The 13,802-nt window shown below is 36.4% G+C and overlaps 1 protein-coding gene across 6 annotated transcripts in view; it reads left to right on the forward strand.

Moving 5' to 3' along the window:
• The window catches only part of LOC109104519 (ADP-ribosylation factor-like protein 15), a 121,849-nt gene that overhangs the window by 47,443 nt on the left and 60,604 nt on the right, over positions 1-13,802 (forward strand). For 3 of the 6 annotated variants that reach the window (XM_042756585.1, XM_042756589.1, XM_042756588.1), the window contains 2 exons: positions 5,147-5,212; positions 5,618-5,826. In XM_042756585.1, coding sequence (XP_042612519.1) covers positions 5,147-5,212; positions 5,618-5,826 — 275 coding nt within the window. Of the gene's footprint in view, positions 1-5,146; positions 5,213-5,617; positions 5,827-8,663; positions 8,787-8,971; positions 9,021-9,835; positions 11,260-13,802 lie in introns of those variants that run through there. The other 3 variants (XR_006160075.1, XM_042756586.1, XM_042756587.1) reach the window with 3 other exon arrangements.

Genomic DNA, 13,802 nt, shown 5'->3' on the forward strand with positions numbered 1-13,802 from the left:
AAATAAAAAAAGTTTCAAATTCTTTCTAATTTTATTTATTTAACAAAAGTTGTCTTTGTTCTGCACATTTGGGAAAACAAATCACATGTACAATGGGATCCAAAAGTAATTTATTTAATTAGTTAATTAAAAAAGTTTGCTTTGAAACTTTCAGTTTAAGCTTTTAGTATTAATTCTGCTTTTATCTAATTCCTTCATCGAAACACAGATTTGATATTGACCGAAATTAACAGCTTATTCCTAATGCTTAATTTATGGTTTCCTCAAGAACATACTGTACCCAGATGTCAAAGTAATGATCTAGAACATTGTTGGGTGGAAGTGTCTGTAGTTTGAGTCAATATTTTTGTACTTTACAATGTTCTCTTGGATTTTACTCCTTCAGCTAATGTACTGTATGTGTGCTAATCTTATAAGCCATGAGCTACAATGTGATGCTGTATCATATACTATCTTGCCATTCTGCCAACTCTTATGTTAGTTTAAGGAGTTCATTCAGTTAATGGAAAACAAATGTCCTGCTCATCGGTGCTCTGTAACAGTCATCATTCATTTTATTTGTATACGCTTGAGAGGCTTCCCTAGTGTCTAAGTGTTGTGCACTAGCTCATAGTTGAAGTATTGAGAAGTATGATTCAAATGCAGAAATTTGATTTAGGGCTGTAATAAAGTACGTTGAGTCTTGTCTTTGTTCTGAACTTATGACTTTAAAAAAAGATCTATAAATATTTGCAGAAATATATATATATATATATAATGTCCTGCCAGAGTTGAGTTGCTCCTGCCAAACCAAACCAAATTAGTCCGTGTAGTCAGGGATTTTGCCCATTGTTCTTTAGTATTGAAGGTTATAACTTATGATTATAGTTAGCAATGACAAATGCTGTTATGTTTCCCCATGACTGCACTAATGCAACGCTAATGACTAAATGTGATATGTGCCGACTGTTTCTATTGTAATCCTGTTTCCGCAAAATTGCCTTTAATTTACGACACAAGCGATTTTGAGATTATAATGGTGATGACATCAGGGATGCTGATGTGTCTTGCATTTGCAGAGGGAACGTCAAACTCTGCAGGCTCTTGAACCAGCTGGACAGCAGATGATAAGTAGAGTTTATAAGGATCATAACTAAATAACTTTATATTAAAGATTCATATCTCAAAGTTGATCAATCTCTATAATAAGTACTCTGTGTGAAGTAGGCTTGGCTGTCTTATTCTTTCCTCCTGCAGAATCCTACCCTCCTTACATCAAAGCCATTTCATTGGCATTGAGGTTCTATTCGGTGCTTGATAAGTAATTGTATTTTATAAAAGTATGTATTTCTTTATCTTTGTAACAAAAAATATGTTAAATTAACTTATAGTGCTAACTGGTCAAAGCTCTCCTGATTAGCTAGAAAAATATTTCACAATAACACATTACATTTGTGATCAGGCATTGAGGAAAGGGGATAGGGTTCTCAAATGTGATTGGTCAAGCAGCTTTCTTTTTTTTGCTGGTATTTAGTCAGGGGAAGTTGTACTGTATTACTTTGCTTGTTCATGTTTTCTGTCTTTTCGGTGTTCCCGACCAGACCAGAAAATTCCTATCACTTTGCTACAGTCATAAATACGGTTCCAGTCTGAAACGTTTGCTGCTTTTATTTTTAAAACAATACAGTAAAAACAGTTATATTGTGAAGTATTATTACAATTTACAATAACTTTTTTCTTTTTTTAAAAAACCTTAATTTTCAGTAGTCATTATTTCAGTCCTCAATGTCACATGATCCTTCAGAAATCATTTGAATATGCTCCTTAGGTGCTTATTAACATTTATTATCAATGTTGAAAACAGAAACTGTGATAAAAAAAAATTTCAGGATTCTTTGAATTAAAGTAAAAAAAAAGGCAGCATTTATTTAAAATATAAATTTTTGTAACTTTGTTAGTAAGTCAATTTTGATCAACGTGCCCCTTTCTTAAAAAACTAAACAAAACAAAAATCTTACTGACCACAAACTTTTGAATGGCAATGTTAATGGCACACACATAATGCAGGAATGAAGTGTGGATTACATTAAACAGCGCCAAAGTATTTTACTCATTTATATTTAAAGAGAAAAGAAACCCAAGACCTGGTTATGCTTGGTTGTTTGTACTTTCTGCTGCCTGTGGTTAGATGGTTACCATGACCTGGATCTGAGCTGTGGAAAGGCATTTCAAGACCCACGCTGTCTGATGTGATCCAGGATGATGGACATTTAATGAGTTAAGATGAAACACTATGCCCTGGAGATGTGGCCAGACGAGCAGCCAAGACTCTCTTGGCAGGTCAAGATAACAGGTCCAAGGAAGAGTAGAATGTTTTTGCAAAATTTCATTTTTAGTCTCACATATGTCTTACATAACGGTGCCCTGCAACATCATGAGAATGTGCAGTACTCCATTATTCTGTCTGAACAAAACCAGAATGTGTTTTGAATGATGTCTTGGGATGGCGTACAGAAACATCAGTGACTTTCTGCCTATGTTTTTCCAGCAATTTAACATTTGACTTCCTGACAGGGCCACTGACCAACAGATGGCAGAAGATGTCAGTATGATGATAGATGGGTATGAGATGTGCTCCACTGATCACTGATGTAACCATACAGAATTTCCACAAGTTTTACATACCCCCTGATCCTTGTATGTTTATTATGCTTTTCGGCTAATTTGATTTTGCTTTAATCTAGCAGTAATAGTATAGTACAGCTTTGTTTAATGTTTTTCCATGTTTAAATCTATTCAGAAGAATTCAACTGATTTGCCCCAAAATTAGTGCAGAAATAAATAAAAAAATATCCTCTGATGCTGTCTGAGCCTGTAGACAACTGGCATTAAATTTCGCAGCTGCCACATTGGAGTCAGTTTGAGTTTACCTCCTAGCTGTTATTCTGAGTGTGTTAAGGGAAACAGTAAATGGTGTGGCTGGACTGTGGTGAAACATCTGGATGGTGAAAGTCTGAAATGAGGTTACAGGCTCTTCTGTACTTGACATACACTACTGTACCGATGTTTGAGGTCAGTGAGACTTTTTAATGTTTTTCTACGAAGTCTTTTTGTCTCACAAAGGCTGCATTCAGGGTTGCCACGTTTTCAAAAGAAAACCCACCCAGTCACAACTCAAAACTAGCCCAATCACATTTCGAGGGGGTCCCCAGTTAAAAATCGCTTTTCGAGGGGTAATATACACATTTCTTGGTAAATTTAGCTAAAATTCGCATTCCAGGGGATTAATACCACGTTATTGGATTGGCAACAAAGTTAAAGTAGCCAAATTCAACCGGAAAACCATGGACTTGGCAACAATGGCTGCACTGAATAGATCAAAAATACAGTATTACTGTAATATTGTAAAATGTAACAGTATTCTGTTTTAATATATTTTAAAATGCAGTGTATTACTGTGATGGCAAAGCTGAATTTCCTGCAGCCATTAAGTGTCACAAGATCCTTCAGAAATCATTCTAATATGCTGATTTAGAGCTCTAGAACATATATACATTATTATTATTATTGATATTGAAAACAGTTATGCTTAATTTTTTTTAAAGTGTGAAACATTTTTTCAAGATTCTGAACAAGATTAATTTTATGCATCCCTGCTGAATAAAAGTATTCATTTCTTAAAAAAGAAAAAAAAAACTTGCTCACCCCAAATGTTTAACAGTAGTGTAAATGAAGATGGGAGATTAGAGGATGACTCACTTTGTGATAACTTACACCTAAAGCGTGACCTACAGTCAGACGTCATTATCGCAAAATGAACCCTGATGGGATGATCAGATCATCCTGTACAGGTTTACATTTTGCAATGTTGATTGTCTGATTGCACAGTATCCCATTTATTACACTATTTGCCAAATAAATAAATGGACATTTAAATTGAATATATTTTATTATGTGAAAGTGAGAGGCTGTGGAGTGCTGCTTTGAACAGCTATGGAAATCGGTTGACTGGCAACAGTCAAAAACTGTTTAGCAGTTATTATACGTACATAAGCATTTGACCACAGAATGTCAAAATCTGAATGAATTGTTCCAGAGTGCCATGTAATAAAAACAACTACTGTGGCATGGTGAAGATATGCACATTATTTTATAGCATTAAAAAATAACCATATGTAGACTATAAACCATTAAAACATTTGCTAATCATTTGAACCAGCAACCAAGAGACTTGGTAGAAGCCCAAATACATTCTGAAAAGGCCTATACATTTACTCTTTGGAGAAACTAGCTGCTCAACCTGGTCTTTCTGTCTGTTGGTCTATTTCTAACTCCATTATGTCTCTTTGAAATAGATGTGGTTAAATTAAGCAGACATTTTTGTGATGTTGAGCATAACATGCCTCCAGAAACAAACAGGTTTGAACATGTTTGTCATGCTTGTGATGACAAAGATATGTCTTGAGAATTAATCATTAAGTGCCATTTTCTTTCATTATATAAATAAAAAAAAAAACACATTTCATTTCATTTAGTACATCTCTACTGTATTCATTTGCACATTTTATAAATTGTTTGCTGAATTACTATAATCTCTTTGCACAGACATGTGTGATGGCTGAACCAAATCCTTGCGATATTTGAACTAAACTGGCATCTCCGAACAGGCTGTTAGAAAACACTGAGCAAATGACCATACTGCCGTTTCACATCTCCCCAGGAGTCTTGTGTGCTGTTATTTTACACTAGTTTAGCCTGGCAAGTCAAACCAAATGCTTCTTTTCTGGCAAGTGTGATTTATTTCTTGCAGTTTCCGCAAAACAATTTTGTTTTGAGACTTGAAGACCATTTTTTCGACAAACTTGCGTCATCGTGATCTCACCGGATTTGTCAACAGTTACATGACTTGACTTGTGGTCTTATGATTATTGTGACAGAATAGTGCTTGATGATTTATTTCCTTTTTTCTTTCATAAACTAAGTAAGCACTCTAAAACCTAAGGGATTAATTTGAAAGATTTTAAAACTTATTTGAAATCAAGAGGAGCACTGTAACAGCATAATATGATATACATCATGGACTGAAGCTACAAGGAAAGATACTGTAAGGAAATGGGGACCATTTTATTACATGATCTGATCTATGACATCTCCTTGGAAATTTCAGATTTGTACAAGACTGAATCCATGAATGTGAACCTAACACCAGGATTGTGTGCCATTCAGAATTTAAGTAAGAATGCCTTTTAAACTCCAGTTCAATTCCTCAGTTTGAATTAAATTTAACCTCAGGTAGCAAACGGGAAAAAGCAAACTTTAGGTTTAAAAGCCACGAAGAGATAGGTAGGTAGGTAGGTAGGTACTGTAGATAGATAGATAGACCACCTATGGAAAAACTTATTTTTTCCCAGAATGCCTTACCTGTGTTGAATTTCATTGATTTACAGTTTCTTTGTTTCCTCTTCCTGCCAATTTGAATTTAAAAATTCAGTTCATCTTCCTGTTGGGTTTAGCTAATTCAATTAAAATTCACACTCATAAATGGAAAGGGGGCAAATATTTCACTTTTGATTTTTGCTTGCTTATGATCGTACATGAACGGTCACATAGTACATCATTACTGCTTCCCTCTCTGTAGGAGCTGAAACCATCAAGAAATACTGGAGCCGATATTATCAAGGTTCCCAAGGTGTGGTGTTTGTCCTCAACAGTGCTGCTTCAGATGAAGAGATGGAGGCGTCCCGGTCTGAGCTCCATTTGGCCATGCAGCATCCTCAGCTTTGCACCCTTCCTTTCCTCATTCTCGCCAACCACCAGGATTCACCAACTGCCCGCTCTGTATCAGAGGTATGGTAACTTTCCACACCAAATATAGCTCTATGTTAAGGGCCGACCGTCTTCTCTGTGATCTGCCGCTGTTGAGGGTTGCTGGCCTCTGTTTGTACACACTCTCTGAAGTGTTTGGACTGAGAGCTGGGTAGCGTGCTTTTTGGAGAGCGTCCTGTTGCCATGCAATAAGAGCTGTTGTTTATAGTCGGCCTTGGAAGATGAGCGACCAGGACTGGGATAGGATGTTGTGGGGAGCTCCCCCTCCCTACTGCATCCCAGAACCAAAGCTGACGATGTAAACATGCTGTGACGTGGGCTGGCTGACTAATAGTCTCTTTCCACACACTGAGAAAACCTGGTAGAGGTTGTTCTCCTCAGGAGGAAGTATGACTGAGCTGCAGGAGCCACTTGAAGTTTTCCAAGTATGTATTAAATCCAGACAAGGACAAAAGTATGACAGTCTGGTGCTGTAGTTATGCATCTGAGACAGGAAAATATCAATCTACGTACATACAGTACCATGTGTACAGAAGGTTACATATTTTGCAACATTAAATGTGACATCAGTTTCAGGTGGTCTAGGCTAGTAGGCTGAATTGTTGGAACAATAATTAATATTAATAGATAATAAATGATTACATATTTAAAATAAACAATAAAGACATTTTTGAATTGTGTCAGAAGTGGTTATCCACTAAAGTCCACAACAGTGGAAAAATTTATGGATTAGTTTTATTAATTTTGGTGATTTTTTTGATTATTTAAATAATTTTGTGGATGATTGTTGATGTTATGATATTTTATTCTACCAAATAAGTGCTTAAATCATGTGGAACAGAAAGAAAGAATGAAATGTATGGTTTGTCAAACGTTCCCGTTTTAAATGCTAAGGAAAGGCAAGGGATCGTCTTCTGCGCAGGACTCGCTGTTATCCAGCCCATTGTAAACAAGTGGGTGAAGATGGTATCTGGTTAGGAGTTCAAGCCTCTGATCAGATGTAGACCACAGATTGAAGCAAGTTAATCCCTCTGCTGCTGACTCCTCTTAGCCGGTCAGACTGAAGGGATGACCTTCATCCCAGCAGATTCCCATCATTTTTGTAAACCGAGTGCATTTTGTATGTTCTTGAAGGTGCAGACATTTTACATGAATCCTGCTTTTACCTTTTGGCTCCTCCAACAGGAGCTGTTGTGATGCAAATCACCAAATCGAATGGATGTCTGCTTCTGAATCTACAGATATATGATAAATGTGACTCACAATTGGAAAATTCAAGGCTGGAAAACAGATATTTATTTAGTCATTCACACTGCATATACAAGTGTAGCACAGGGGGCCGCAAGGGGGGGCTATTGTGTCTGCGGTAAAGTTACATAAAAAATCTAAATTGTCACCAAATCTGGCATTAATACAGTTTCAATATGCTTTCCAAAAACTGAAGTCATGAGACTAATCAAAAGTACTTTATTAAATTGATCAATTCCTTTCATGCTGGGTACATTTAATAGAAAGGTAATATTTTCCAGATAATGTTATACACATATTTATAATATTTCTATTTTTACAGTATAAATGGGTGTTTATGTGTATAAAATATAGCCACTCACAAAGACATCAAATTCGGGGTTCTGTGGCATCAAAATGCTAGCTTAACAGAAGCATAAATGCAAGAAGATTGTCGCTGACATTGAAATACATTGAAAGTACAGTGTAAACCTATTTATCATCACAATATAAGCCTTTATGAATGTAAAACGTCAAATGAAGTGATCTGTTGATCCATTAATTGTAAAAGACCCCCATGTCAGTCTTGATACAAATTCCACATGCAGAAACAGATCTAATCAGCACTGATTATACTGTAGCTACCTTGGGTTTGGGGTGTAGATTACTGTGTGGTAACTCACTCCTGATAACCGTTTATAATTTCTGGCTTTTGTCAGTGTCAAAGCAGGTCTGCTGTTGAAGTTGCGCTGCAGTTTTGCTTACAGTATATGCTGTTTATTCATGCTCTGTGAAACTGGCCTAAGTAAAGGGAAAAGCATTTAGTCATTTGGTTCCATGTGAAAGTGACACCTGCCTTCCTCCAGTGCGGTTGTGTTCGGTGTGGGATGTTTTGGCTAGCCACCTCCGCTCTCTACTTGTGTTTCACTGCTTTCTCGACTGAAGAGACATGCATTGTGGTTGTAGTGAGAACTCAATTGGCAATGAGAGAAGGAGCCTGCAAAGTATTTCAGACAAGTCTGTTGCCAACTCTTGACATGAGGAAATATGCTGGAGAGGTTTTCGAAAGTAGGTGCTGATGATGGAAACGAGTATCACATTATACTCAAGTGTGTGCATTGTTATGTGATGGACATTACAAGCATATCTGTGGGAATGCTTAGCATGCATTCGATTTTACAGACAACTACAAATGAAAAAACACAACTGACTTTCCCTATCAATTTGTATAGTCTATTAGACTATAGGTTTGTGTGCCAACCGGTCAGCAGATATCTGATATTGACCAACAGCCCGTGTGACGTACTGTGTGACTGCATGCTGCATGAAGAAAATCTTGTCCTATGTGGTGTTAACTTCACTCAGTTGGCGGTCAACCGAGAGACCACACAGACCCCTCTTTTGTTTAAGCTCATAAATGTGGTCAGTTCCATCTGATCAGCGTAAACCACATTACTGGGGAGTTTGCCATGTGTTGGTCTATTTTTAGAAGATGAAGTCACAGAGAGCGATTGACCTCTTTTAGTTGTTTGCAAACACTTCCAGAGCCACGTGAGTTTGGCTTAGAGAGGCAGTGAGCTCTGCCACAGGCCTTTTATTTAATCACAGTGTCATGTCTATTCTTGCTGTAGGCATACTGTGTGTCCTGTCACAGTGAGGGATCAAGTACCACACGTCGATCCTCACTTAACTCTGACATACTTGCCAATCGCATTGAATGGGATATGGCCTGACTTAGTTTTCATCTGTCCCAGGTTTGAATTGTCCACTCTTTTTTTTTTTACTTGTTTAGTTTTTTTTTTTTGTGTGTGTGTGTGTTATTGCAAATTAAGGAAAACAAAAGCTTGAAACACTGTAAATAAATAAATATATTTTAATTATTAATTTTAAAATTCAGAACTTTTTTTTATTTTAATTTATTTTTTCTCTCTTCCTTCAGAGAGTCCAGGACCTCACCAGCACCCCTCAGTTTGAACACTATATAGATGGTAAAGTCACCATACAAGTCAAAAATACAAAACTAAAACATGCTGTGTGCATGAGAGAGAGAGAGAGAGAGAGAGAAAGAGAGAGAGAGAGTATGGTTGACCCATCAAAGCAGAGAGGCGGAATAGTAGAGCAGGATATCCGAGACAGATTTGATCCCTGAGAGGGCCACTGGCATTTGTAGTCTCATTTCATACTTCCTTTTTCCTCACCTCTTTTTGCCCCGCACACTCCTTACATTTAGATGATTGTGCATTTAAATGTTTTATTTTGTATCTTGTTCCACACATTTCTGAGGCAGAAGCTCTTCATATTCTCTTGGAGTTTTTGAAATGCTTACCGGTACACTTAAACTTCATAATAAAAAGCTGCAGACAGTTGAATCTTCGTTCAAACAAACCTTTCAAACATTACATGCCATCATGAATAATCCAGATGTCTTGTAGAGGAGCTTTTGTGCAGAGCTTGCATGCTTAATATTAAATGAACGATACTAAATGTCTCAATTCGTTTACAAACAAATTGTTTGCTTAAAGGGATAGTTCACCCAAAAATAAAAATTACCCCATGATTTACTCCCCCTCAAGTCATCCTAGGTGTATATGAGTTAATTTTCCTTTTGAACTATCCCTTAAACTCTTAATGTGAGAACATGGTTAGATGAAGGTGGGCAAGCTAAGAACATTCCTCTCTGCGGATGAATTAAACTTTATAATTACTTTGTTATGCACCATGCCATATGATTGCATTTATAATCAAACCAAATTCTTCTCTCAGACCTATTCTGGGTTTTAAGATGTTCTCTGTTTTTGTGTAGCAGGTGGTGTTGTGAAACTGTGGTTAAAAGAACATGATCCAGACTCATGAGGTTTACTGCAAGGGCTCAGTCACCTTGCCCAGAGAGCTACAGAGACTAAACACCCTTCAAACTCTGAGTCATGATGTATAATCAGCAGGTCATCACTGCCCACTGAGCAGCTACACAACTGACTCTAATTCTTCTCTCAGAAGTGCCACTGCCATCTGTCATAACTAACCGGATTTGAGCTTTCATCACAAAGTCTAAAGCTAAAATTACCTTTGAACGTAGCTAACTGTGACGTTAACAACTCATTGCCATAGAAAAACTTTTTTGGACCGTGGTGAGTTGATTCACGTCACACTAAATGCTGTTTACAGACACACAGGACCTGTTTAATATTTGGAGCAGCAGTTAAGATGTTTTGTACATGGGACATATCAGTTTATAACACCTGAAATAATTTTTACTCTGAAATGTGACCGATATTATTTGTTTCTGATCAATAGTTTTAAAGATAAGTTGTGTATAGGATTTCCCAAGCAAGGCAGCAACAGCGGGAACATTCTTTGTTGTTGCAAGCTAGTTATTAGCACCGCCCGGTATCATTTTATGGCATAATGTTGGCGACGTCTTGTTTTTAGATTGCCACAGTGAACTTTAAAAGACTCATTGGACCTGTAAAGGCCTCACTAGGGCCCTGTATGTGACTTGTTTTCAGGAGGGAAATATTCATGGGATGGAATTCCTTGTTGACACCAACCTCCTGCTGTTGGGGCCCAAGGAGGAAGTGAGCAGAGAGAGGGGCGTCATATGTTGATATAACACCTCAACAAAGCAGGCTGTGTAGATGTTTTGCCCTGTTTCTTGTTTTATGAATGTTTCCTGCATGAATGCTCAAATGTTGGGCTGAAGAACCGATCTTAGGATAAAGAAGACATCATATTATCAACTGCGAGGAAATCAGTCATAGTTTCACATGCAGAAGTATTTTAGAGGTGCATTGCAGTTCTGATGGCATCATCCTGCAAGTTTCTAGATCTGTTTCAGATGATCTGATCTAGTGGTCGACCAGTATATTGGATGATATTTGGCTTTTTTATAATCTTCATTGCCCGAAATTGGTGGAAAATGGACTTTTATAATGAGAGTGCTGAAAATGTGCGCAGATGCACAGTTAATGATTAAACAAATAATTTAAACAGTATGTGAATCTGATCACAAGAAGTAAGGTGAGATAGACTGTTGTGTGCACCAGGTAAAAAAAACTGATGGTCGAAACCATATTTCCATATTTCTTATGGAGCAGTTATATCAGTGTGCAGACAATACGTTTGTTATTTGTTAGGTTATTTTTATAAGGCACATGAATATATAAATGCATTTTTAGTATACTTAGCACATAATAAATGTGTTTCAAGTACATTTTTGTATTTTTTTCAATAGGGTAGTAACATTCTTAATCAGATTTTGGTGGAAGATCTCTGGTTTTGTAAACATGATGTTTTGATTTTTCATGATTTTTTGGTTTAGTAAACATGATTGTTTTCAAAGCTTCCATCAGCTAGTTATTGTCTTTTAAAGAACTGCCAAAGTTTAAAACTTTTCCTACTGTACATCCAAATATATATTTGATACTATATGCTACTATATAGCATGCAAAATATAACCTGAGTAGTATGTTTGTATTTTCCATACGTCAAAATCTGCTAATAGGTAAAAACAGAGCAACAGTTTTAAGCAGTGATTTTTCATTATTATTTAAAACAGGATTTTTATTTTCATGGGTTTAAATGAAAGATTTTTATGTTATAAGAGACAATAAGAACACTCCTTTCCTGGAAGAAAATCAACATGATCAAAAGTTTGCTACAGCTGAATGTAACATTTTTGACAAGCCAAACATGCCAGTCTCTGAGTAGCATGTAATTTATTTAAGCCACAAAATAAACTCCAAAGTGTTTTATAATTACCCAAAAACTGAACATAGCTCCCCCTTATGCATGTTATTACATCCATCAAAAACTTTGCTGTCAGTTGGAATATTAGAACTAAAAACATCGACATAACACACTCATGGGCATCAATCATGGCAATCACTTGCCAGTTAAGAAATAAATAATTATTACCTAACAATCCATCTATTTTAAAATCCACATCATTTGAATATCCTGACATTGATGTCTGTCAAAAACTAACCTTCACAATTCACTACAAAAAAAGTATTTACAAGACGCAGAAGTCCAGGGAGTACACGCATTACCTGGAAAACTCACACTACCGGATGTTTTGACTACATAATTGCTTTCAGAGAAGAAGGAGAAAATAGCAGCCTGAGTGACTTCAACTTGCAATCTGTCATTGACCGTAACATACATAATACATAACGCAGGTGACTATAAATTTGTTCTTCACTCGCTGGAACTGAATCTGTATGATCAGAGAACACAGTGTGCTAAAGAAAATAAACACCAATCCAATTGAAAAACTTTACAGTGTTAAAGAACATCGTTAATCATGTGTTGGTTCCATGACGGAAACAGGAAGTTCTACATTATATTTTTATGGAATTTGAAGTATTGAGATACTGGCATTCCTGATTATGATATATATATATATATATATATATATATATATATATATATATATATATATATATATATATATATATATATATATATATATATATATATATATATATCAATCATCCTCTTCACATGAACAAATGCTTGGCCCGAGCTCAAGCTGAACGGCATGGACTGTACTGCGGACTATTTTTATTAACTGGTTTATCTAATCTAGTGTATTTATATGTTTGGTTGACTGTATTTTATTCTGATAATGAACAGGCTGCAACGTTTGCAATATCGTTTTGTTAATCTTTTAATTATTTAAAAGGTTAGTTCACCCAAAAATGGAAATTAGCCCATAAATTACTCACCCTCAAGTCATCCTAGGTGTATATGACTTTCTTCTTTCAGGCGAATCCATTCGGAGTTATATTAAAAATTGTCTTTGATCTTTCAAGATGTTTCATGCTGTCGTACTCGAAAGCAGCCCCGGGTGGATGATATATGAGGTCAGGTTTGCACATGCGCCGCTCAGAAGTGACGAACGTGGAAGCGCAGTGGAGAGAACGAAACAAAACAACGGTCATGAATTAGAAGTACAAAACGAGGATTTGTAAAGAATAATGTCGGAGGATTTTGATATAAGCCAAGAAGAGACTGGTTTTCCTTTGCTAAAGTAAGGAAACTTTGCTTCCATTACTCCTGTTAACAGAAATTAGTTTTCACGAGACTCACCGGCGCATGCGCAACGCTGACCCCAAATACGTCATCAGCCCGGAGCTGCTTCTGTGTACAACTGTTGGCGCAAGCTACATTAAAGTGATTATTACGTTTTGAATATGGATATTTTTCTTACAAAAACGCATCGATTCGCTACAAGAGGCCTTTGTTCACCCACCGGAGCCACTTTTTTAATGGATGGGCGCTATTTATTTCACTTCTTTTGGACTGATGCACTGCAACACCCGCTGACTGCCATTAAACAGCTTGAAAGATCAAATACAATTTTTTATATAACTCCAACTGGATTTGTCTGAAAGAAGAAAGTCATATACTGTACACCTAGGATGACTTGAGGGTGAGTAATTTAATTTTCATTTTTGGATGAACTAACCCTTTAAATCAAATATATTTTGCGTATTCATTACTTTTATATATAGACTATGATTTAATAAAAACAGATTTTGTTATTTTTAGTTAAACTTTATGCTTCTTGTCTGTGCTCGTCTGCTGCATTCTTTCTCTTTTTCAATCCTGCAGCTCTCTCGGTTAGTGTTTGTGGCACCAGTCCAGGTGTTTCTTCAGTTACTTGTGCTATTTCTCGATGTTGAGAGTTTGTTCGGTGTCGCACATAGATTGCACTTGACTATACCTTCTTGTCCTTTTCTCTGATGGACTGAAAAGTATATAGAATA

Source organism: Cyprinus carpio, chromosome A5, assembly GCF_018340385.1.
Source record: "Cyprinus carpio isolate SPL01 chromosome A5, ASM1834038v1, whole genome shotgun sequence".
NCBI classification, from domain to species: Eukaryota; Metazoa; Chordata; class Actinopteri; order Cypriniformes; family Cyprinidae; genus Cyprinus; species Cyprinus carpio.